The sequence below is a fragment of the Aspergillus karnatakaensis genome (assembly GCF_047715665.1).
Source record: "Aspergillus karnatakaensis strain CBS 102800 unplaced genomic scaffold BJY04scaffold_12, whole genome shotgun sequence".
NCBI lineage: Eukaryota > Fungi > Ascomycota > Eurotiomycetes > Eurotiales > Aspergillaceae > Aspergillus > Aspergillus karnatakaensis.
In genome coordinates this window covers 247,122-268,738 of record NW_027395724.1, presented here as the reverse complement: position 1 = coordinate 268,738, position 21,617 = coordinate 247,122, and the positions used below count along the sequence as shown (strand labels likewise).

The 21,617-nt window shown below is 50.6% G+C and overlaps 11 protein-coding genes across 11 annotated transcripts; 6 read left to right on the top strand and 5 right to left on the bottom strand.

The window, feature by feature from the left end:
• Positions 1-374: 374 nt before the first annotated feature.
• On the bottom strand, positions 375-1,435 carry BJY04DRAFT_19065 (uncharacterized protein). Its single transcript, XM_073711532.1, has 3 exons — positions 1,023-1,435; positions 884-973; positions 375-832 (listed from the first exon to the last, which is right to left on the bottom strand). Exons 1-3 carry the CDS (start codon positions 1,285-1,287, stop codon positions 468-470), a joined length of 720 nt encoding a protein of 239 aa, XP_073573755.1. The 5' UTR covers positions 1,288-1,435; the 3' UTR covers positions 375-467.
• A 73-nt stretch (positions 1,436-1,508) lies between these two features.
• On the top strand, positions 1,509-2,448 carry BJY04DRAFT_19070 (uncharacterized protein). Its single transcript, XM_073711540.1, has 2 exons — positions 1,509-1,554; positions 1,691-2,448. The coding sequence occupies exon 2, from the start codon at positions 1,889-1,891 to the stop codon at positions 2,336-2,338; it is 450 nt and encodes a 149-aa protein (XP_073573754.1). The 5' UTR covers positions 1,509-1,554; positions 1,691-1,888; the 3' UTR covers positions 2,339-2,448.
• On the top strand, positions 2,024-3,706 carry BJY04DRAFT_19104 (uncharacterized protein). Its single transcript, XM_073711583.1, has one exon. It carries the CDS (start codon positions 2,558-2,560, stop codon positions 3,521-3,523), a length of 966 nt encoding a protein of 321 aa, XP_073573753.1. The 5' UTR covers positions 2,024-2,557; the 3' UTR covers positions 3,524-3,706.
• BJY04DRAFT_19089 (AAA domain-containing protein) lies at positions 3,707-5,346 on the top strand. The gene has a single exon (XM_073711568.1). It carries the CDS (start codon positions 3,890-3,892, stop codon positions 5,225-5,227), a length of 1,338 nt encoding a protein of 445 aa, XP_073573752.1. The 5' UTR covers positions 3,707-3,889; the 3' UTR covers positions 5,228-5,346.
• Positions 5,347-5,496: 150 nt separating this feature from the next.
• Positions 5,497-8,765, top strand: BJY04DRAFT_183537 (uncharacterized protein). Its single transcript, XM_073710487.1, has 5 exons — positions 5,497-6,692; positions 6,745-6,786; positions 6,851-7,434; positions 7,497-7,603; positions 7,662-8,765. The coding sequence occupies exons 1-5, from the start codon at positions 5,510-5,512 to the stop codon at positions 8,176-8,178; spliced, it is 2,433 nt and encodes an 810-aa protein (XP_073573751.1). The 5' UTR covers positions 5,497-5,509; the 3' UTR covers positions 8,179-8,765.
• Positions 7,586-9,255, top strand: BJY04DRAFT_183533 (uncharacterized protein). Its single transcript, XM_073710486.1, has 2 exons — positions 7,586-8,719; positions 8,783-9,255. Exons 1-2 carry the CDS (start codon positions 8,334-8,336, stop codon positions 9,108-9,110), a joined length of 714 nt encoding a protein of 237 aa, XP_073573750.1. The 5' UTR covers positions 7,586-8,333; the 3' UTR covers positions 9,111-9,255.
• A 1,211-nt stretch (positions 9,256-10,466) lies between these two features.
• BJY04DRAFT_19041 (S-adenosyl-L-methionine-dependent methyltransferase) lies at positions 10,467-12,586 on the bottom strand. Its single transcript, XM_073711503.1, has 4 exons — positions 12,171-12,586; positions 11,988-12,117; positions 11,476-11,921; positions 10,467-11,416 (listed from the first exon to the last, which is right to left on the bottom strand). Exons 1-4 carry the CDS (start codon positions 12,469-12,471, stop codon positions 11,103-11,105), a joined length of 1,191 nt encoding a protein of 396 aa, XP_073573749.1. The 5' UTR covers positions 12,472-12,586; the 3' UTR covers positions 10,467-11,102.
• A 1-nt stretch (position 12,587) lies between these two features.
• Positions 12,588-14,833, top strand: BJY04DRAFT_19030 (uncharacterized protein). Its single transcript, XM_073711486.1, has 5 exons — positions 12,588-13,377; positions 13,430-13,796; positions 13,865-13,982; positions 14,040-14,104; positions 14,190-14,833. The coding sequence occupies exons 1-5, from the start codon at positions 13,225-13,227 to the stop codon at positions 14,579-14,581; spliced, it is 1,095 nt and encodes a 364-aa protein (XP_073573748.1). The 5' UTR covers positions 12,588-13,224; the 3' UTR covers positions 14,582-14,833.
• Positions 14,834-15,252: 419 nt separating this feature from the next.
• On the bottom strand, positions 15,253-16,515 carry BJY04DRAFT_215824 (general substrate transporter; the record flags this gene model as incomplete). The annotated part of the gene is made up of 2 exons (XM_073715573.1): positions 15,253-16,433; positions 16,491-16,515. 2 exons carry the CDS (start codon positions 16,513-16,515, stop codon positions 15,253-15,255), a joined length of 1,206 nt encoding a protein of 401 aa, XP_073573747.1.
• Positions 16,516-17,424: 909 nt separating this feature from the next.
• Positions 17,425-19,699, bottom strand: BJY04DRAFT_18971 (methylisocitrate lyase ICL2). Its single transcript, XM_073711414.1, has 6 exons — positions 19,123-19,699; positions 18,781-19,069; positions 18,324-18,736; positions 17,854-18,277; positions 17,552-17,805; positions 17,425-17,503 (listed from the first exon to the last, which is right to left on the bottom strand). Exons 1-6 carry the CDS (start codon positions 19,553-19,555, stop codon positions 17,496-17,498), a joined length of 1,821 nt encoding a protein of 606 aa, XP_073573746.1. The 5' UTR covers positions 19,556-19,699; the 3' UTR covers positions 17,425-17,495.
• On the bottom strand, positions 19,603-21,018 carry BJY04DRAFT_183523 (VOC family protein). The gene has a single exon (XM_073710485.1). It carries the CDS (start codon positions 20,750-20,752, stop codon positions 20,045-20,047), a length of 708 nt encoding a protein of 235 aa, XP_073573745.1. The 5' UTR covers positions 20,753-21,018; the 3' UTR covers positions 19,603-20,044.
• Positions 21,019-21,617: the final 599 nt, after the last annotated feature.

Here is a 21,617-nt window from a genome sequence, read left to right as displayed (position 1 = left end):
TGCTTCACATTTGTAAAGAGTGCGGAAATGAGCCGCGGAATTGGTCCACTTCGGCTGTTTAAAGCGGCACTGGGTATTGCTGACTCGAGGCTGCAAGCAGCAAGCCAGTCCAGTCAAGGCCGCGTCTTCTGTTTTTCTTTGCCATCGACGGGATGCTCAATGATTGAATATAGCACTCATGAAGATTGTGTCCATTACCTACGTTGTGATGACTCGGCGACAGCAATCCCTTTGAGCTATCTATCTAAGAGTCTGACTTGGTTGAAAACAACACTGCGCTGAGATGAGCTGCTGGCCAAAAATAGGAACAAACTGACAAATGTCGCGACGTCAACCCTTGATTTCCTCTACATATGACTAGACGATTATTTTGAAAGGAAGAGAAACTAGCACCCTGCTAATATCGGAACCCTGTTCCTCCCCGCACTAACAAAATACCAACGGAAGCCTGGCGACACAAAAACATACTAAAACTTGCGAGCATACTTCAGATCCTTGATGTCCTCCGGGGTAATGACCGAAACACGCGAACTCCGAATCTCAGGCTTGTCCAAAAGCGTCTCATACACATGCGCAAACTCCGAAGCTTTGACCACTCCGTGCTGCTCGGCAGATTCGTCAACCTCTACTCGGAACGCGAGGTAGATCTCATTGAAGCGAACGTTTGTGTCGATGTTCTCGCGAGCTCCGGCGATGCACATGGAGAATAAGGCACCCTGCGTCATTGCTGGGAGAGGATGTGTCCCAACATCACCTTGAGCACCGGTGCAGATTGTCCAGGACGTTGGATTGTTCTGCTCAAGGAGGTACTTGATCGTGTATAGGTAGGCAACTATACCGGCTCGTCAGATCAATAATACCGATAAACTTTGGGAGAGCTTACGGTAGTTTGCTTCAAAACCCGCTTGCATGTTGGAGCGCATGCGCTCAAAATCAGTATCCTTCAAAGGGACTGTCACGTATTCGCCGCCAACTGATTCCGCGTTAATGAATAATCTTCGAGAAAGACAGGAAGCACTGACCGCAAGTGAAGACATGTTGGAAGGCTGGCAGCTTGCCGGCTCGGACCTGCTCGACAACGTCTCGAACTCCCGTTGCTGAGAGGACGTTGGCCTCAACAAAAGTGATACTCTCGGACGAACCGACATGGCGAACGAGCTTGTCAGCTGAGTTCTTGTTGCGAACGATGGCGAGGACATTTCGCTTTGACCGAAGCGCGGCCTTGACAGCAGAGACGCCAATGTTCCCGGTGGCTCCGACGACGAGGACGGTCTCGGTTGCAGACATGTTGAGATTATGGAATGGTGAATAGAAGTCAGTGTATTGATGAGACTGATTGAATTATGATGAAAGGTAATTGTCATCCATGATCTCCTGATAGTTAGACTCTCTTTTATACATTGGATGATATTGTATAGATGTGCTGTATAGTTATGACCAATCTCGCCCCTTCGGCCTTGCTCGGCCTTATTTGGGCGCGAGCCCCGAGCCGCTGACTACCCACTCTCGGGCGAGATCGGCTTAGAGCACGTGACTATATACATACCTGACGCAGTATGTCTCTCTCTCTTTCGTCTCCAGCTGCCTCTTGATGATTTGAGATCGCTTCTTTGGCTGTCTAAGCATGGCATGCACTGCAAATGAACTGAACATTTCTTGCAGCATAAAAGCTAATCATCATACCTGGAAGGTACGAATGAAGCTCATGGTGCTGCGTGCCTTCCCAGTGACAGTACTTATCTATCCCACGATCAGACGACTTCGAAGATGGACTCAGCTTCTCTGAGGTCGCATACTATCGTTGCTTGGTTTGACTGACGCTTACTACCCCTATGGGCTCTATACATTCTTACTAGTTTCTTGATTAACCATAATTTTTTTACCTAATATGAGCGCGCTTAGGTCCGAAAGAATCGATCTCACCAATGACTTGGACAGGTCTTGGTACAATTACATCGATCCCGATTTAGCTCGCCAAAACGAACAAAGTCCTTATAGTTCAAATGTGCAACAACTGCAATCCGCGGAAGAGCCCCTCGACTGTAGTGTGTCTGTGAGCCATGATGGGCGCTTGATTGGTAACATCCCAGTGTCTAATGACAATGACGAGGGTATAAAGTTCAGTGTCTGTGGCGGAGCCGAAATACCGCATTTCAAGCTAGTGCTATCTCTTCGCACAACGCGCCGGATTCTTCACTTTACAGCCATATGGACCGCCTGGGGTGAAAGGGATTTGGATTCTCGAAAGCCGCTACCCGATAACACAAATACGATCGCGCAACAGATGAGCTATACTTTCTCAGACAGACTTCAAAACGTTAAGGCTACGCTGGTGTAAAAGAGCCCTGGAAATACCTACTGGAACATTAGTTGGGCCCATGATACGCCTCCGTACTGCTTCAATTTCAAATCCGCAGAGGATTTTAGACCTGAGTTGTCAGACTGGCAACGCCAAAAGCTGTCGACTTTTCTTAGCCTGGCTCGCACCAACGTACGTATAAACGTTGCAACCCAAAGGCCAGGATCGTTCCTATCATACTGGACACTCTTGACTAAGATGCCAGTGCCAACACCGGCCCCATTCCCTGCCTATAAATGTTGGTACGATACCTCCAAAAAGAAACTAGAGCCAATGTCGTCCATACCATCGATACGAAACGACCGTACTTTGTACGAGCATTATCGTCGTCGCAATTCAACCTGGTTTACCTCTCCCTTGGTCACATGCATGGTCATATCCCATATGTATCAAGTGCCTCCAGTGGTATTTCTCAACGAGAGGCACTACGAAGTAGTGCGAACCATCGCTTCTTACCGGGAGATGGATCAACTGCGGACACTAATCCAACGTCGAGATCGGCATCAAATCTATAGTCTCCGCTTTGACCCGCTCCTCGTGGTTCACGACGACTGGGAGGCGAGGGTCGATTACGGCGAAGGGATTTCTGGCAACTTGGAGGTGCGTCCGAACGACTGGGAGGAAATTCCTTGTGGGCTTCATTATTGCCTTGTTGATATGAGGTTACAATGTGCAAAAGATACGTTTGACATGCGGGGGCTGGAAATGCTTCCAGTACTGGGTACACCGGTTGAAATCAGAATCACAAACCCGTGCTCTAGTCATAAACTCTCGAGGTCTAATGGAGACGGCGCAGATCTCGAAGATGATACCTGTACATTCCCTGGTGTGGTTGTGAAGGCCCCCAAGCAGTATGATGAGGTTGCCAGGGACATGTCCAGCCCGGTGTGCATCCTTGTTTCTTGCGGGCAGTGTCCGATGGCCGACTTCCAAGAATTGCTTGGGACAGTGATGGTTCGTCCGTCGACACTTCTACATGACCAGGCACGTTCGGCCTTGCAGTCTGTTCTCTATGGTAACGCCACCTTCGGAATTAACCCAGGCAATGTTCGAAAAAAGCTCTTACTGGCCCACGATACTCAATTTCGAGCCTACCTATCCCATCCGTGGGGCCGAGTTGCCTCAGAATCGGTTGGGTTCATGAACCTTCTACGACCGGGTTAACATCTAAATGGAAGGCAGACTCGGGCACTCACACTGGCACTCACAACTCAACGAACCCCACAGGATAGGTTTAGGAGCTTGGTCTGTCTAATCGATGGACGTCCAGGTACTGGCAAGACAAAAGTCTCTGCCTATATCACTCTATTTTGTTCTCTCCGAGGCTATCCTATCCTCAATATTGGACCATCACACCACATTCTTGACCATTTAGAAGAGGCGATAGGCAGTATAACACCTGATATTGAACAATTCCCGCACTTCAACACCTACCGACTGGATTTGGAACTGGGAGATGGGTTTGAGCGTCGAATGGCGCTCCAGGACGATTATCGGCGTTTTTAGAGTACAAACCTCTATCCACGTAAGATGATCGACAGAATGTATCTGGCCACCTACTCGTGGGATAGCTTTCTACCAATGTGGGCCTGGATAGAGGCCCGAACATCATCAGACAGTCAATTCTCAATGGGGAAACACATTAATTGTCGGCTGGTCAAATGCTGCGAGGAGGGTCCACGTTGGCGTGCAGCCTACCCTGAGGACGAGCCGGAAATCTTTCTCTTAGCCGACGTGATCATGTGGTACCTGGCCGCAAGGCGAGCCGGTTGCTTCCACGATGAGCCACTGGATATGGAATCTACCAGAGAGTCTCGTTCTGATGACGAGCTTACCCTAGGCTTTAGAGCTGCTTTGGCCAAGCTTGAGCACTTTTATATACTGCGCGCCCGTGTCATCTTTTGCACTCCCGCTAGCACCGCCAGCCGCATTCTTCGAGGCTTTCACCCTCATTTTATCTTGGTAGAAGATGCGTCTCTCATGACAGAGATGGTCTACCTGAACGCCATCATGTGGCATCATACAAAAGCATCTAAGATTATTCTCACCGGTGATAACCGCCAAGCCTCCAATTGTATTGTTTCCTGGGACTCTAATCAGCATTTTGAATCAGCAAAGATCTCTTTATTCTATCGGTTCCAAGCGGCTAGCATCCCCTGTGCGCATTTATTTGCACAGTACAGGATGGCACCCGATATCTCGCGCTTCATCACCGAGATCTTCTATCGTGACGAGAGATCCAAAGAAATGCCAAATTGCGAGGACAGACAAGCGGCGCTTTTATTTCGACAGATAATGTCACGCAAGGCACCGGGCTGCGCATCCAGTAACGTATATTTCATCTCAGTCAAAAAAGCCTCACTATGGCGACGAAGGAACGTCTTAGCAAGGATCAACCCGGAATACGTATGCTGCGCAGCAAAAGCCGTCCAAGACCTCATCGATGGTGGAATGTATGCTGATCAGATCCTTATCGTCTGTGATTCCGCGGAGGAGCGCAGCGCTCTTCGCGGCTTGCTACGTGCGATTGTCCCTCACGATTACCGAGGCGTCGACATTCGAAGTGTCGACTCGGTCCCTGGGTGTCAGAAAGAAATCGTCATTCTTTTGACCGGCCGCCCTGCCCGCTTTAGCGCGGACGCCCTGATAGATGCCAAGCGTCAGTGCCTTGCGATGAGCAGGGCTATGGATGGCCTGATAATTATAGGCCAAACGGGACTGGAGCATGCGGGCTGTGGTTGGCCGTTGATTGTGAATTATTCCCGGAGAATGAACACGATGATTTGTCTAGAGGGCCGGCGGGAGATGCTTGAGGAGACGTTGGGTATTCCTAATAAATGGGACTATGAAAAATTAAGGGCTAATTGATGAGGGTGAGGAGTGGAATGCTGGAAGATGGGAGGTATTATTTGGTATGTTTTCTTTAGATAGTCTTGTATAGCATGGCTAGCGTAGGATAAGACGAATTTACAGATGAATGGTCAGAGCAGGGCGTGTCACACCCTGCCTTACCACCCACTCGAGGCTGTCAAATTTGATAGATATACCATGATCGGTGCAGCTTCTATCTGTCCTGATGTTGTTGAATGGGTGTAGTAGTCTGCCATGTCGACAGGCAGGCAGGCAGGCAGGCGCAAGGCTGGAGGGTCTATGGTGGATAGGCACATGACAGCTCAGCCTCTGCTGTGCAACTTGCCTTGCGCTGACCAGGCCCATCAACCCCGCAACTCTGTCTTCTCCTTCACTTATCACCATCTTGCGCAGCAGAGTTCAACATGCTTCTGTGTTCGCCCATCGAATCTGCCTCACTACCATTACTTTCGTTCATCGATACCCCACTACCCACTCCGGAAGATGCAGCCAGAACCGCACGAGTTCGAATTCGCCATCATCTGCGCCCTGCCGCGGGAGTTCGATGCCGTCGAAGCCTTACTTGACGAGCGCTACAGCAGCCTCAACACCCCGAGGCATTTCAGTGACTCGAACTACTATACCACCGGACGGATGGGAGTATCCAATGTCGTTGTTATTTGCTTGCTAGAGATGGGCAAGGCAAGCGCCGCTAAAGCCGCCACTACCCTTCGCTCAAGCTTTCCAAACATCAGCTTGATACTTGCTGTTGGTATCTGTGGGGGAGTGCCATTTCCCACTCCGGATACTGAATTAATTCTGGGAGATGTTATAATCAGCCATCAAGTCGTTAAATTCGATTTTGGAAGGCAATTCTCGGACCGGTTCGAGCGGAAAGGCGTGATCAAGGAGACTCTCGATCGCTCGAATGCGGCTGTTCTGTCGGTTCTTGCGGGCCTACCTACACGTGAGATGAAGAATCATCTTCGCGGATTGCATACTCGCTATCTCAAGGATCTGCAGGTGCAGAGTGATTCTATCTGGTGTTATCCGGGCGTGGATAAAGATCGACTATATCCAGCCTCATGCGAGCACAATGCCCCTGCTGGGGTAGAGGAGGCACAGAGAGAGCCTGCCACAGACTGCACAAGCGTTGGCTGTATCAGACCGCTTATCACAAGAATGCGTCTGAGCAACGGAACCAATCCTCAACCCTGCATACACCTCGGACCCATTGCCTCGGGGGATGTTGTGATGAAGTCCGCTAGTCACCGTGACAAGCTAGCTCGCGAGGAGAACATTGTTGGGTTCGAGATGGAGGGGGCTGGAATCTGCGAGAGCTTGGCCTCACTGGTTATCAAGGGCGTATGTGACTACGCAGATAGTCACAAGAATAAGGAATGGCAGGATTATGCTGCAGCATCCGGTGCAGCTTGCGCCAAGGCTTTTCTGGAGTGCTTGACTTCTATAACATATCATAAATGTAAGTTTCCCTCGCCTCTTAATACTAGAAGGGTCGTTGATAACCCGGAAAGGTGCATTGTACATGTCATCGAGAATGTTTCAAACAGGCATTGGTATATGATGACTCACCTGGACTTGAAACGCGGCTCAATGGCTACTAATGGTTTGCTCTTCTAGGAGGCGAGTCCCATGGAAGGGTATCTCAGTCACGATATTATACGATTAGCCAGGCCTTCACACACATGCCGACGCGCAGATCGTCCGAGTCTACCCAGTCGACCAATGTGCCAATCAATCATCATGAAAGCGGGACTCCTGTCATCAAGCCAGAGCAGTCTGTAGTTCCATCTACCATGGACACAGCTCAGACTGTGCAAAATCAAGTAATAAAAGCAAATCGAGTGGTCTTTTTAGAACTCTGCAAGACATTCTTCGGCACGATATATTACCACAGCCAGGACATTCAGAAACAGGTTACTGTCGACGACGAAACCGCGGAACAGAACAAAAGCAAAACGTCTTTTGTCTTCCATCCTGCATCTTGGCTGGTGAGACTTGGAATTAGGTATGGAATAAACGCCATAGCGAGCTCTCAGCACGGATCTTGGCAATATAGTCTGAGGCCTGTACACGTGGTCCCTGATGACTCTCTCATTTTTCGCTTCTGTGAGACTGGGAATATTGAAGCCGTTCGTGAGATGCTTACACGTGGAGAAGCATTCATCAATGATACAGATACCAGAGGGTGGACCTTACTACATGTGAGTTTAAGAGTAGTTTAGCGACGATATAGAATTCGTTAGCTCACAAATACCTCTCACAGATTGCTGCAAAAGAGGGACAATCGAAAATGGCAAAGTTTCTCATTACCCATGGTGCTGATAAACAAGCCTATGCATATCAGCCAATATCGAAATATCGCAATCATCAGTGAGTATACTCTCTGGGTTTGAAAGGTAGATTAAAAGGGTTGCTAAATCCAAAATAGCACACCAGAGACATTTATTCAAGGTACTGCATTTCGACAGGGTCATATCCAAGTGCTATCACTCTTTAGGGACTGTATCGAGTTTTCTGAACCAAACTGCAACGGTTGGTCGCTCCTTGCTATTGAAGCCGAAGGTTTTGATGGCAGTGAACGCTTCACACCTCAGCTGGCACACGAGTATTATTCGACATTGATCCAGTGCTACCGTGGAGAGATATCGAGAACACTTAACGTCAGCAGCGTTTGGTATGATTTGTTTCTAGCCGACCAGGGAAGCGACTCGTTAAGCATAAACAAAATCCTAGATTTTGTCCCTGACCAAAAGGGCTATACCGAGATTGTCTCCGATGATTTAACTCAAATGTCGTTCAATGAGTATCTTGGTGATTGCTTTATGGTTCTCGAGATACTCACCGAAAGGGGCGCAGATATTCAAGCCATATTCGGTGGCGAAACACCAACCTCCCGTTCACTGAGGTTCTCACCGCTATTCTTTCTTGGTCATCCGAGGTACTAGACTTGTACCACGAGATCGATGTTTTGATCAATAAAGAGTTACGTGAGAGGTGCGCACCGAGTCTACGTGGGTGGAACCCTCAAACTTTCACGGACCTCTTGACAGTCAAGTCGCTACAGCGATGGAAGAGATACAATGGTGACATAGAGTGCTTTATGTGTGGCGTATACAGACAGCGCCCGAACGATTACATGAGGCAGTGTTTGCTGGAGCCATGGTGGGAAAAAGTGAAACATCACATCAGAACTCGCGCTTGCCTTTGTTCCGAGCAAGAGTGGACGCGCGATGGGCGCAACCAGGAAAGTGTAAGCCACGACAGTGATGAGTGTCGCGCTGAACATCGTGGCCAAGCAATAGCAACCTCGCAGGATGGATCAAGACCAAGACATGGAATCAGCGTCTGCGTATCTGCTGGCTCCTCAGATGAGATCAACGCCCTACAATTCGACCCTGAGTCGCCCAGTACCAAGAGTATCACTAGAAATACCCCCTATGAGCATGTTAGCCGTTCTGATAGAGATTCAGATTATGATGATGACAGGTTAGGGCTACATAATCCCGCGGCTTAGAACTGGTATATATGCTAACCTCCGCTGCGTCACAGTGAGATGCCCTTCGAATTGCTCCTGCGGGGGTACTATGAATTATATGGCCCTTGGAAGGGAGATTACGGACCCGAGGAGTATTATTGCCTTCGCTGTTTTGCAAGGGTTGAGGAGTGGGACACATCACTGCTCGATGACGACACATACTTTATGTACAGCGATAGTTCTGAGGAGGAAGATACATCAGAGTGGAGCACGGGCTCTGAGGAGCAGGATGACTCTGGATTGGACACACAGGAAGCGTCAAATGCCTGCTCTGAGGTAGAGACAGAGAGTGAGGATGAAGATGAGGAGGATGAGTGTGTAGACCCGATGGGGGTCGATTGAAGGCGATTGACACAGTTTTCGGCATTAATGCTCACATCGTAGTTATATCGTCTCTTTTCTTCCACTATCTGCCCGCCACCACATAAGCTCATCCAGCTATGGCAAAAAGAAAAAAGAAAAGAAACAGCAGAAAAACGCCCGCCCCATATAAATAACACGCAAAGAACTGAGATCTGCCTGGTTTCCCGCTGTAGTCATAGTCGAACCTTGGTGCCAAAACCAAGGTTCAAAATCCCGTATATCCAGCTCACTATCCTTGGTTAACCTGCATTGGAACCAAATAGACACCCAGACCGAGTATCGCTTAAGCTTTACCATCCAGCTAGTCTAGGTTTATATCCAGGATCTTAGGATCATTTTGACATCACCAACGGGTTTCTTGTACGTTAAATACCTAAGATGTTGCTTTTTATGCTAATTGATCCTAAATCCTTCCCCATACTCATTGCATCCAAAATCTGACAGACCAAGGCGGCCAACATGCGTCTCGCCATTCTTATAACAACTGCCCTCCCCTTGGCTCTGGCTATGCCCAGCATTTTTGTTTTTCAGGAATACCGCAACGATCCTGAAGACGCTGCTTGCCTGCGGGCCTGTTTCCCTGACAAGCCGGCTTGTCCGGATAATATGGTTTGTACCCCTTCATATCTAAATTCTTCACTGCAGATTAGATTGCGACTAACGGTTCATCCTCACGGCAGAATCCCAAGAAAGTGGTATGTCTGCGCATAGCTACCCTGCTCCGTCCTAAATCCACGAAAACGAACGGACTGCCTTTACAGTAGTTACTAACTCAATTTTCCTTCCTTGAGGGTAATTGCTGGAGCTGCTGTCTCCACGATCGCAACCAACAGGAAATTAGCCTAGCTGGTGAATCAGATATCGAGGCTGTACTTTCCCGTATGCCTGATAAAGACCCAGGAAGTATGTCTTCTCACCTCTTATCTCTCAACAATAATAGTATCCTGAATAGCTGACCCAAGATCCACGCCTTGGCATATTTAAATGCCTGGACCGAACCGACCGGTGCTGTACCTGGAGCGGGTGCGAATGGTGTTGTAGTGGCAAGAACGGGTGCTCAAATGAGCCGTTCAGTCACTGGGGATATTGCTGGGGTTGATTTAGTTTCTAGCTACCTCGCTGGTTATGGGGTGAGGAGAACTGCAGGTGGTCATTCTTCTGCTCCTAGCAAGAGCGGTTTTCACCGCGAACCGCAGCTTCGTTTAGTACGCATTCAGTTCTGAACATCTGGGTTTCGAATGTCAATCGATATAACTAGTAGCAATTGAAAATACGGGTGCCGTACTTACTAGCTATATTCATCGAACTACTACTGATTGAAAGGAGGAAACTAGAATATCGAGAGCCGTACGTACTAGCTCTTTTTGATTGAGGTTCAATATTAAATTAAGTATGGAGTCTTATCCACAGCTACGGTGGGTACTGCATGGTCACCAAACGTGGTCTGATCACTTGCAGTACCCACACTACGCATGCGTTGATGATGCTATGGAGCAGCATTGTCAACTGGACACAAAGAATCACCCAGAAGAATGAACCGCACAGTTCAACTGTATAAGTCAACCTACCAGTCAAAGGAAGGATATTTTGTTATGCAAAATAGCCCTAACTCTGGAAAAAGCTGCGCTATAATCAGGAACTCAGCCTAGACTCTGCAGTGGCCTGAGCACCTTGCAAGGGCATCGGTTACGCTAGCTGCATATGGCATGACTGTCTCATTTTATCCAATCCATTTTAACGACTGACTATGCCGCGTCTGCCCAATGCCTAGTAACTTAGCCAACTGGCAACTAACCCGTAGGGGCCAGTTACATGAGTTCACTGTCCAACCACTCAACCCAGGTCCATATCTACGGCAACAGATCCATTCATACATCCCAGTACATAACATAACATAACATAGCCCCATAAGTCCCATCAAAGACACCCAGCTTATCGACACACAACAAATACGGAGTAGACTCCCGCCGTCTACGCAACCTCCGCCTCAATAACCATCTCATACTCCTGTGGATCCGGCCAAAACTTGACAATCCGGAACCCAGCCCCGGTAAGCAACCTCTCCCAATCGCTCTGCGTGCGCTCCGCCGCAGCCAGCAGCGACATCATGTTCACATCCATGGTCGTCTGCGAGATACTCGCCCCCGTAGGCGGGAGGACGATGTCGTAGACAAACAGCTTGCTGTACCCCTTTGTCATTGCGTCGCGGGTGTTGGTGAGCAGCTGGGTGGCTTTGTCGTCGGGCCAGTCGTGTAAGACGGCGTGCATGAAGTAGGCGCGGCTTCCTATTACATTATTAGCATGGACTTACGAAGGACCGAAAGCAAAATAAAAAATATAATACCTTTAACCGGCTGCGGGGTGAAAAAGTCATGGACCTGGGCGGTGATCTTCTCGTCGACTTGAGCGCGCGCGATAATCTCGGGGAGATCCTGCAAGACGAGAGATCCGGCGGGGAGGTCAGGGTGTTTCTTCAGGACGTGAGAGATATCAATGCCTGTGTTTCCGCCGAGGTCGACGACGAAGGGGGCTTCGTCGAGCTTCGCGCCCTCGAGGAGCTTGCTTGTGTCGTAGACTTTGGTCCAGGGGGTCTTCCAGGCTGTCCAGGCTTCCATGTGTCCTGTGAAGGCTTCATAGTATTCGGGGCTCTTTTGCAGGCGGCCGAAGAAGTTGAGGTGCTCGGGGTCGAAGTCGGTGTAGTTGTTGGTGGTGGCGTCTGTTGGTGCGGTGTAGGAGGTTTTGGCGAGGTAGTTGGGGAGGTTGTGGCCGGCTGAGATGTATTGGTAGGAGCTGGAGTGATGGAGGTATGGTCAGTATGTATATAGGGTGGGGGGTGGCGAACTGGAAATGACTTACGCTGCTTGAAGGGAGGCGCGGACCTTGGTGCTCTCGTCGCCGATGGCAAGGGAGAATGGAGTCGGCTTGAACTTGTCTTCGCCGGTTTCTTCGACGACGTAGAAGGCTGCGAGCAAGCGGAAGAAACGACCTATAATTGGGCTCTGTGAGTATGGCGGAAGTATAAAGCGTGGAGAGGCCTACGGAGGAGGTTGGTCTCGACAGTAGGAGAGGTAAACTGGACCAGTTCGTCGATAGTTTTCTCGCCTCCCTCGGCAGCAGTCCAGGCCTTCCAGAGACCAGTATCGATGAACGTCTGCAGAGCGGCAAAGACAACCGGGTGCTCAAAGCAGAACCCCCACGCACGCTCATAGGGGTTCTCGAGTCTGGCTAGCAAGCGGCGCGCGGCAGCACGAACATGCAGGCGCTCAACTTCATTGCCGCCAAAGGCCTCGGGCTTGATGGCGTCGAGCGCGGCAATGATGTCTTGAGTCTTAGTCGACATTGTTAGGAGTAGTGCTTATGCAGATCAGCAGGGGGGGTAAGAGTGCTATCGAAGAGCAACCCCTGACACTACAGCCGCGGACTCGTATATATATGCCGGGCTGTCCGGCAGGCTAAAGAGAGACGGTTGGTAGGGTTCGACGCTAAGAGGGCCGGTGATGAACGGTCTGGATTGCATTGATTGCTTTGGGGAAAAGGAGAAAGCCTGAGCCGTTCCCCTCACAGGTGACAGGTTCAACACGCTACACCCGTTGCCATCTCCGGACTCCGGACGTTATCTGTCAAAAGCCAAACCTAGTCCCAAGCCGCAGGATCAACGGCGGAAACTGAGTCGTAACGAGCAGACCATTGGGCAGAGAAGAGGAGGAGGGACCTTTGGCAACGCCACATGCCGCACCAGCCCTAGCACGGACTCTTCACTGGCTGGGGCCTGACTCGCGGCGCATCCGGACCGGCGCTTCATGTGGGCCGCTAGCAGTGGGTCAAGAGCTGTCAACTTTCATTCTGTTGATCATTGATTGACAGTCGACAGGTCTATTCTGCTTTCAGGCTGTCAGGATTCAAAAGGATGGCCCCATTGCCCCTTGTAGAATGGTCGGCGTATTTCGTTTGGAACTCTGCACTCCGACAGCCCCTGCTCAATGCTTTGCAGAGACTCTAAATCTAAATACTCTCGTCCCTGAGACTAGTAGCATCCCAGAATCTTGTTCCCCTGACCCCTGCAAGTCTTGTTCCTTTCCTTGTGGCTCTCGACATGGGTTACTACGGTGGCCTGGGGCCCATGGTGAATGGAGTCCTCTGGATGGAGGTTGGCGTCTTCGCTTTCTTTGTGGGCGTTAGACTCTATACACGACATCGAATTCTGAATGCCGTGGGCGTTGACGACTATCTATGCATTACTGCTTTGGTGAGCAGAGCAACTGTGGCAATTGACCACCGACCAAGCGCTGACCAGCCAGGTTATTCACATCCTGTACACAATTTTCGTCTCCATAGCCACCCACTATGGCCTCGGGAAGCGCGCCGCAGAAGTCGGTGATATGGACATATACTTCGAGGGCGTCAAGTGGGTAATCATGAGCCAGTTTTCGGGGATTCTGGTCATCGGCATCGGTAAAGCGGCTGTGGGCATGTTTCTTCTCCGAATCATCCGCAACAAGATCCAAATCGCCTTCATCTACGTTTGCCTAGTGATCAACGCCATCATAACACTGTTCGCGAGCATCACGGCCATCGTGCAGTGCTCCCCGATAGAGAGGACCTGGAATCGAACGATTCCGGGAACCTGCTGGATCGAGTTCTCTAATATCGGCTACACAGTTGGTTGTAGGTGCCCTTGCTATTTCTTAGATCCATCCATTGTTCACGACACTGACTTGATCTGTTTGCTACAGCATGGTTCGTCGCAATGGACTTTGCCTTTGCGATCCTCCCGTGGTTCGTCGTCTGGGGTCTCAACATGAAGCACAAGGAGAAAATCACCGTCGCCTGCGGTCTGAGCCTCGGCCTCTTGTATGCTTCCACCAACCCTAACTTCGCAGTTCATGATACTAACCTACCCCCCTCCAGCGCCGGCGTCTGCGGCATCATCCGAACCGAAGCCCTCTCAGGACTCAACGCCTCCGAATACCTCTGTACGCATCCTCCTTCCCTCCCCTCCCCTCCCTTCCCACACCCTCATACCCCAAAACTAACCCCCCCTTTCTCCTCCCTGCACAGACGAAACAATCCCCATGCTCATCTGGTCCGCCACCGAATCCTGCGCAACAATAATGTGCAGCTCGATCCCCGTCCTCCGCCCGCTCTACACACGCATCAAATACGGCAAGTCCGGCAAGGGCAGCTCCGGCGGCGAAAACTCCTCCTACCAGCTGCCCATGTACGGCGGGTCGTCGAGGCGCTACGGCCGGTTCTCGTCAAAGGAAGGGCTCAAGACGACGGATTTGGATCTGGGGACGCTCAACGACGCCTCGTATCATCAGAACACGGTTATCACGCACGAGCAGAGTAATGGGAGTAATGAGGATACGAGTATTCTGAGGAGTGCGGCGGGGATTGAGAGGACGGATGAGGTGATGGTTACGTATGAACAGTTTGCGAGGAAGGGTTAGGTTGAGATTGAGGTTGAGGCTGGTGAGGTGGGTAGGCTGTATATCCTTTTCCCCTGCTGCCACTTGATCTCGATATTGATTCTGCTACGCTTACCATGGTGTTGCCTCTCTTGGTGAACCACTCTCCCTTCTTCCTTCTTTCTTCCGCTGGTTTGACGGACGCAGATTGCGAAGCCAGCATGTAATCTTTGTATATCCGTTTGTTGTTTTCTTCTCTTGTTTTTATATTTTCGGACAGCCTGTATATACCCCCTTCACACGACACGGAACAACATTTTCGGGAGCTCTTTTAGAGTGTTCAATGCGCTACGCTCAGTTTGCTATTGATTCTTATTGTTCTAAATTCTCTAGCTGAGATGTAGATATATTTGTGCTGAGAAAGAGCCTCTTCTGTTGAGCTCTGCTTGGTGAGGGGCTGTATTACTGTCGCAGGCACATATGTAGGGCAGGGATAGGAGGGGGCTTGTTTGTCTGATTAGGGCTGGGTGGTCCAGCCTCAAAGCTTAATAAAGTGCTGGACAAGTTGATGTAAGTGACTCAATTTGATTTCGGATTGACCCTGTACACATATAGAGTAAAAGCTATTAGTTTTATTTCCCAGCACCTTCGAGGACCTCGTTTGGTGTAGCCCTAGCCTACCAATTACTAACAACGCTACCAGACCCTTCATCTCACTCCACAACCTCCTCCCTCCGACCAAAAACCTCAGCAGTGGTACTAGAAAACTTCCTCGCCTTGATCTTTCGCTCAAACAGGATATCCAACTCGGCATAAGTCCGCCCTTTTGTCTCTGGAACGCGGAAAAACGCCCAGGTGAAGCAAAGCAGCGTGATCCCGGCCCAGAAGAATCCGGTCCTGTTCTTCCAGTTCCACGCTGTCGGGTTCAGCATATATGGGCTGATAACACCACTGACGATACTGCAGACGTTGTATAGGTTTCTTGCCAGACTGACTGTTTTGGCACGTAGTCGGACGGACGAGACTTCCGAGACGAGAGAGTAGGTCACCGTTCCCACGGTAAGATTGTAACTGAGGGCAAAAATGAGGAGAAGGCTTCCTGCAGCCCACGAGCCTGCGTTTGTGTCGGCGAAGGAGGTGCATCCGATCCCAAAAAGGAAGAGGGTCAAGACAGCGAGGCCGGTTACATAGAGTGTTCGGCGGCCTACGTGCAACATCATAAACCAGGCGCCGAGGACTCCGACAATACCAATAGCGTATTGGCCGATTGACATGTTAAAAGAGTTTGATTCATCCATTCCTGCTTGAATGAAGAAATAGGTCGAGTTGTTCATGAAGGCGGTTCCGCAGAGGTTCTGCCCTGCCCAGGTGAGGCAGCTGATTTCGGTCCGGCGGAGGTCGTGGCCTTTGAAACAATCGACGTAGGCGGTTCCGTGACCAATCTCCTTTTCGATTTCGTTGGTGTGAGCCATGACCTCGACGGTGTTGTCAATGCTGAATTCAGGGTCGGCATTTGGTACGGTTAATCGGCGAAGGGCTGCTTTTGCCTCTTCTAATTTGGCGTGGCGAACAAACCACCATGGTGATTCAGGTGCTAGGGCAACACCGACGAGCAGCGGAACGGGCCACATCCATTGGAGTGCGTAGGGGATACGGTAAGCCCATTCATCGGTGCGCTGCAACATGGCCCTCAACACACCTGTAGCAAGTAGCTGACCGATGACCCAGCACATGTTGATGTAGGTGGTAAGGTAACTACGAAGAGCAACAGGGCAGACCTCAGAGGCGTATGTTGCAGGCAGTGTTTGAAATATACCCCAGGGAATGCCCATCAGGACACTTCCAGTTTGCAGGACAGCCACTGACGGGGCGAAAAATGGGATGAAGATCAAGGCTGTGATGCAAATATAGGTCAGATTAGCTCATTTCACTAAGAGGTATGGCTCCGAACCTGTAATAGCGGCTAAAGCACCCATCATGGTCTTCCGATAGCCAAAGCGCTCAGCCAGGTATCCATTCATAAAGAGTCCAATGATCTCTCCAACGGCTGCACCATTGTACAGACCGGATTGCCACGCGGCAGACAACTCATACGAGCCGTCCGGTTGCTGCTCTCCATATTTCCGAACCCACGGCTGATAACCCTAACCCTATATCCACGCGTCTTGGAGACAGACCTCTCCTCTCATACAACCGTTTGGCCGTTAGCCCAGCGAAATCCCTCGCGTGTGGCACCTAGCCAAGGGATGATCCTTCGTATCTCCTGCAGCCCAGCAAGGAACAGTATAATCCGGGGAAAATGCCGCGAGAGCGTTCGTCAGTGGCGGGCTCAAAGGTAACCCCAACACGATGATGGCGGTCACTCCTACCTAAATCGGGGCATCAACCAGCCGATCTACTTCCCCGAGGCTTGATACGGCCACCCCGAGGGAAATCTGTGGGGTTGGTTGTCGTACTTGGCTGGCAATCCAGCCGTGTTGGCCCCAGGAAGGATCGAAGGATTCCCAGCATGCTACATAGATACTACTTCTTTGGCGTCAAAGACGCGAAGTAATTCCATCTATCGTGTTCGTTGTCCGCGAATCATAATGGTTTCTGCCAAATGCGATACCCTGCTGCTTCGCCTATACCAGCCAACGCTTGAAAGTATGGCACAAGATGGACATCTTTTCGAGCTCCATTGTCAGCTTCCCCCCCCCGATTCCTCTTGAGACTACCAATGGAATATCTGCGCCAGGTAAACCCAGGTTAACTCAGCAAGACACAGCAGTTCCACATCGCAGAGGAGGCGTAGACCTTATATTTCGGAACTGAGGTATACATGTTTTGTGGGCATTTGGCAGTCAAACAAGGCTAATAAGAGAACTAGATCTATCAATCAAAATAGTCGCGCTCTTCGCAAAATCAATGGTTTACAAATCAGTTTTACCCATTCGCCCCTTCACTTGCAACGAATCTAGAAACCTGAGAACAGTTAGTAAGTCGTCAAGAGCCAATATAGAGAAGACTCACCCTTCTCGGTATTTCCCTCTCCCATACTCTTGCTGCTGCTGCTTCCGCTCTGGATAGCTCCGACGATACCATCCATGTACGGTGCACCGCTCCACTTTTGGTGTGTGAGGACATCAACGCCGAGCTCCTTCTCGCGCGCTTGGATGAGGCGGACGTATGCGAGCATACCCTCGTCCTTGAAAGCGCGAGAGAGCTCCGCTGTAATGGTGGCTCCGGAATGGATACCAGCAAGGGAGATCAATTGGAGAACGAAACTAGAAATATTAGACTATGACTTCACGTATAGCATTAGGATAACTTACCCATGCTGAGCGAGGTCCCAGATAAATGACTTGAGAGATGCCTCGTCGAAGCCCTGCCCCATCCAGTTAAAGGACGGGCTCAGGTTGTAGACAAGCTTCTTGCCGGGGTGAGTAGCGCGCACTTCTCCTGCGAGCTTTCCGGCTTTCTCAACGTTCGGATCGCCGGTCTCGACCCATAGAAGGTCGGCGTACGGGCCAAACTCCTTGGCTCGCTTTGTCGCCGCTGGGAAGCCCGCGCGGTAGTGGTAGAAGCCTTCTCTGGTTCGGGGAATGTCGCATGACCAAACTACCGGTTTCTTGGTGTAGTCGTTGGCCAACACCCGCCGGCGGGAGATGGAAAGATCAGGATTCTCTGTGACATGCTTCTTGTACGCATCGCGGGCAGAATGAGATGCACCTTCAGCCTCAAGGTGGGCATCGACAGCTGCGGAAGTTAGTAAACGGCCTCAGGAAGAAGAGAGACTGCGCACCTTCATCAAATGTCACCAGCTTGTGCCTTTTGACCCAATCCAGCTCAAATGCATCAATCTCCGCTGGCGCAGCCCCTTCCCTCTCCATAGCTTGCAGTGTCTCTGCGAGCGGCTCTGACTCTTCTGTCACGCCGAGGATGAATTCATGGTCGCGTACGTCGATAGCACTGCTGAGCAACTTTCCGCTCTCTGAGTCAGTCCGAGCAATGACCAAATTCTCAACGCCCATCAAGTCCCACTGGAACCGAGCCGCAACGAGTCGGTTGATGTGCTCGCCGATCGGAACTATGACCTTGCCCGCCAAATGGCCACACTTTTTCCCACCGTGCAGCTGATCTTCAAAGTGAACCGCCGCAGCACCGTTCTCGGCGAAGAGTTTCGCTAGCTTCAAGACGGCTGTCAAACCGCCGTGCCTACTCGACGTTAGTAGAATACTTCAATTCGGCGATCTACATACCCAGTGTCACCATCGGCAATAATCGGTCGCATGTAATCAACGTAAGGCGTAGATTTCCGCTGCTCCGGCGTCAACTTCCGTCGCGCATCGAAATGTTTGCGATCATGTAATTGTTGAGCCTTGAACAATCGCTGAACCTGGTTCGGAACCGTGTTATACGGGTAATCTCCGAAATCCGCAGAAACCTCGTTCGTCGATGTCAACACCGACGAACAGGCCCATCCAGATATATACAGGACCTCCTGGTTAGGAGCCTGTTGTGTCATTTGCACAGGGTCAATTGCGCCCACTGCCAGTAATCAGCATATTTCGCAGTTAGCAGAGACGTAAAGCGCCACATACTCGTATGAACCGGCTTTCCCTCCTTCGCCCTCTCGTTCAACAAATTGAACAACTTCCTAGCCATCAACGAACTCGGGTATGACTGCTGTAGTGTCCCCCGTTTGCTAACCACGTCCGCGGCGGTGTAAGGGCGCTTTATCCCCTCAAAGCGGGGAGAGTTCCACCACGCCTCGACGTCTTTGATTTGCTGTTCGTACAGCGCATCTTCTGCCTCTCCAGCCTTTTCAGCCGTCGAAAGTAATTGGTATGAGTCGCTTGGGAGCGTTGTTGAGACGGGTGGTTGAACGGGTGGGAGCGATGACGGCGACATCCGCAAATAACCGCATGTGAAGGAGCGGAGATGGGGTGCGAGACGAGAGGACACTGGACCGCCTGCGGTCGCGCGAATCGAAGGAATGCGTCGGGGAGCTCGACGCGAAGCTGTTCGTAGCATCGTTACTCTGTGTGTCGAACAAGAAGGAAATGGCTGGTGAGGAGAGAGAGAAAGAGAAGAAGCGTGAGGAGAAGTTGGTATTATTTGGCCGAAGAGCGACCTCGGTCGAAAGTCCGGGGTTGCCGTTTCCCCGCGGCTCGCTTACCCAAGGGGGCGATCATCTTTCCGGCCCGAGTTCATGGCTGTTCTCCGAAAATCGCTGTTCGCTTGATTAACAATTGTTAATGTACAGTACATCTTGCCACGGGGAATCTCCTTACTTCTGCAGGCTTCTATCCAAGACCTGCTGATGAGTGAATATAAGAATAGGTATAGACTATCTCCCGAGACGAGGCGAAAGAGAATCCAAATAAACCCTGTTGGATTAACAACGATTGAGTGGCTACTTTCTAATCATGCTCCGACTATATACGTCTTGCTAATTATACATCCCCTACATTACTCATAGACGCATTGAACGAACCAAACCTCAATATCAGCCTTAGCACTCTACAAAACACCCGTCGGCTGCTCCTGCTGCTGAATTTCAACCAAGTTGCCATCTGGATCGGCAATCATGAGAAGCAGCGGCAGTCCGATAATACCCTGGGCATCCATAAGAGCCTGCTTAGCAGCATGATGCACACCCGCGTACTCGCCGATTCCGAAAGCATTGTTGACAGGCCCCGTAAAGGTCAGAACAGGCTCTCCGAAAGGCTTGAGAATCTCGACGCCTTTGCTAATCAGGTATTCTTGAGCTTTGACGATATCTGGGACAATAAGACCGATGTGTCCGAAGGTGTTGGTGCGGTTCACCGATCCCAAGAGGGTGTCGTCTGAGACGTTGAACTGAACAATTTCGAGAAGACCAGCCAGGTTGTTCTTGTCGCGGTTGAGCTCAGCGCCGGTTTGGAAGCCTGTGCCATTACGGCCGCCTTGAGAGTGGCCGAGGTAGGTAATGGTGAACTCGGGTGTGAGTTGGACGTCGAAGATCTGGCGCATGCCAAGGATGTCGACGTAGAAGTTCTTCAGGCGTTGAAGGTTGGTGGTCAATAAGCCGACGTGGTTGATAAAGTAGCCGACTGTCTCTGGAGGAGCTGGGCCATCGTCACCGAGCTTGAAGAGGCCATCGAGGGGATTGCTGGGGTCTGATTCGCCGCATGCTGCCGCCAATCCAGTGAGCATGGAGAGGCCAAGGAAGAGCTTTGAGACAAGCATTGTGAGAGTTGTTTGAGTTTGAGGATGGAGAGGGGATTTTCTCAGTAAGGAAGATGTGCCTGAAGAGCTGTGATTTGTGATTCCATCGCGATCATCTCTAGGCTTTTATACCTGGGACTCGCAGTCAGACAAATTGCTCTTCAGCCGCTTCTATCAGCAAAAGGCATAGTTCTCCGATGCTATGGCTATGCGACATCCCCAATGTCTCGTGTATCTCCAGCGGTCAATCCCAAAGCTCTCTAGTGGCGCGAGAATACGCCAGGAGCGGTTTAGTGTCAGAAAGTTTACAGGCGAGCTGCCCAATAGAATCAATCGATCTAGGGCTGTGCGTACCAAGCCTTTGACAACGATTAACGTTCTGGAGATGCTCCCAATTTGGGTGGCATTTGGCGCGGTTTGGAGGCTGTGGTTCCTTTGGCCCCCAACCATTCTGATCTATCAGCCTTGTCACTTCCCCAGCAGCTGATCTTACCCCAAGGTGTAGGAAACCCCGGCCAGGCAGATATACCTGAGGGAACGAAAATGGAGAGTCCCCCGGATGGACAGTAGTGCCCCGAACTCGGAAGACGTGACTCATATGGATTGATTGGGCGACAGGATAAGACAGCAAATGGTGAAATTACCTGGCTCATCCGGTTCGTCCGCTCGTCTCTTTCATTACCTCTTTCTCTTTGGAACCATGGGTACTCGGAGATTGGAAGGTCATTTCCGTTGCTCAACACCCTTTCTATAATCTCAAAGAACGAACGCGCCGCTCACCTGCGGCTGTGGCTGGGGCCTGGGCACTGAGCAGTCGCGGGTCGCATTCGTTCTCAATTTACTGTTGAGCTCTGACATGACTTACCAATGGTATAAACGAAAGCCG

Bases quoted from the DNA above. Each gene is read 5' to 3' on its own strand.
- BJY04DRAFT_19065 (XM_073711532.1), bottom strand. From the start codon at position 1,287: ATGTCTGCAACCGAGACCGTCCTCGTCGTCGGAGCCACCGGGAACATT. The intron at 974-1,022 runs GTCAGTGCTTCC...ACGCGGAATCAG, and splicing joins CCAACATGTCTTCACTTGCG to TTGGCGGCGAATACGTGACA. The intron at 833-883 runs GTAAGCTCTCCC...GAGCCGGTATAG, and splicing joins GGGTTTTGAAGCAAACTACC to TTGCCTACCTATACACGATC.
- BJY04DRAFT_19070 (XM_073711540.1), top strand. From the start codon at position 1,889: ATGAGCGCGCTTAGGTCCGAAAGAATCGATCTCACCAATGACTTGGAC.
- BJY04DRAFT_19104 (XM_073711583.1), top strand. From the start codon at position 2,558: ATGCCAGTGCCAACACCGGCCCCATTCCCTGCCTATAAATGTTGGTAC.
- BJY04DRAFT_19089 (XM_073711568.1), top strand. From the start codon at position 3,890: ATGATCGACAGAATGTATCTGGCCACCTACTCGTGGGATAGCTTTCTA.
- BJY04DRAFT_183537 (XM_073710487.1), top strand. From the start codon at position 5,510: ATGGTGGATAGGCACATGACAGCTCAGCCTCTGCTGTGCAACTTGCCT. The intron at 6,787-6,850 runs GTATATGATGAC...TTGCTCTTCTAG, and splicing joins AATGTTTCAAACAGGCATTG to GAGGCGAGTCCCATGGAAGG. The intron at 7,435-7,496 runs GTGAGTTTAAGA...TACCTCTCACAG, and splicing joins GAGGGTGGACCTTACTACAT to ATTGCTGCAAAAGAGGGACA.
- BJY04DRAFT_183533 (XM_073710486.1), top strand. From the start codon at position 8,334: ATGTGTGGCGTATACAGACAGCGCCCGAACGATTACATGAGGCAGTGT. The intron at 8,720-8,782 runs GTTAGGGCTACA...GCTGCGTCACAG, and splicing joins TCAGATTATGATGATGACAG to TGAGATGCCCTTCGAATTGC.
- BJY04DRAFT_19041 (XM_073711503.1), bottom strand. From the start codon at position 12,471: ATGTCGACTAAGACTCAAGACATCATTGCCGCGCTCGACGCCATCAAG. The intron at 12,118-12,170 runs GTAGGCCTCTCC...GCCCAATTATAG, and splicing joins TGTCGAGACCAACCTCCTCC to GTCGTTTCTTCCGCTTGCTC. The intron at 11,417-11,475 runs GTATTATATTTT...ATAATGTAATAG, and splicing joins CACCCCGCAGCCGGTTAAAG to GAAGCCGCGCCTACTTCATG.
- BJY04DRAFT_19030 (XM_073711486.1), top strand. From the start codon at position 13,225: ATGGGTTACTACGGTGGCCTGGGGCCCATGGTGAATGGAGTCCTCTGG. The intron at 13,378-13,429 runs GTGAGCAGAGCA...CTGACCAGCCAG, and splicing joins ATCTATGCATTACTGCTTTG to GTTATTCACATCCTGTACAC. The intron at 14,105-14,189 runs GTACGCATCCTC...CTCCCTGCACAG, and splicing joins CAACGCCTCCGAATACCTCT to ACGAAACAATCCCCATGCTC.
- BJY04DRAFT_18971 (XM_073711414.1), bottom strand. From the start codon at position 19,555: ATGCTACGAACAGCTTCGCGTCGAGCTCCCCGACGCATTCCTTCGATT. The intron at 19,070-19,122 runs GTATGTGGCGCT...GATTACTGGCAG, and splicing joins GGGAAAGCCGGTTCATACGA to TGGGCGCAATTGACCCTGTG. The intron at 18,737-18,780 runs GTATGTAGATCG...AACGTCGAGTAG, and splicing joins ATTGCCGATGGTGACACTGG to GCACGGCGGTTTGACAGCCG.
- BJY04DRAFT_183523 (XM_073710485.1), bottom strand. From the start codon at position 20,752: ATGCTTGTCTCAAAGCTCTTCCTTGGCCTCTCCATGCTCACTGGATTG.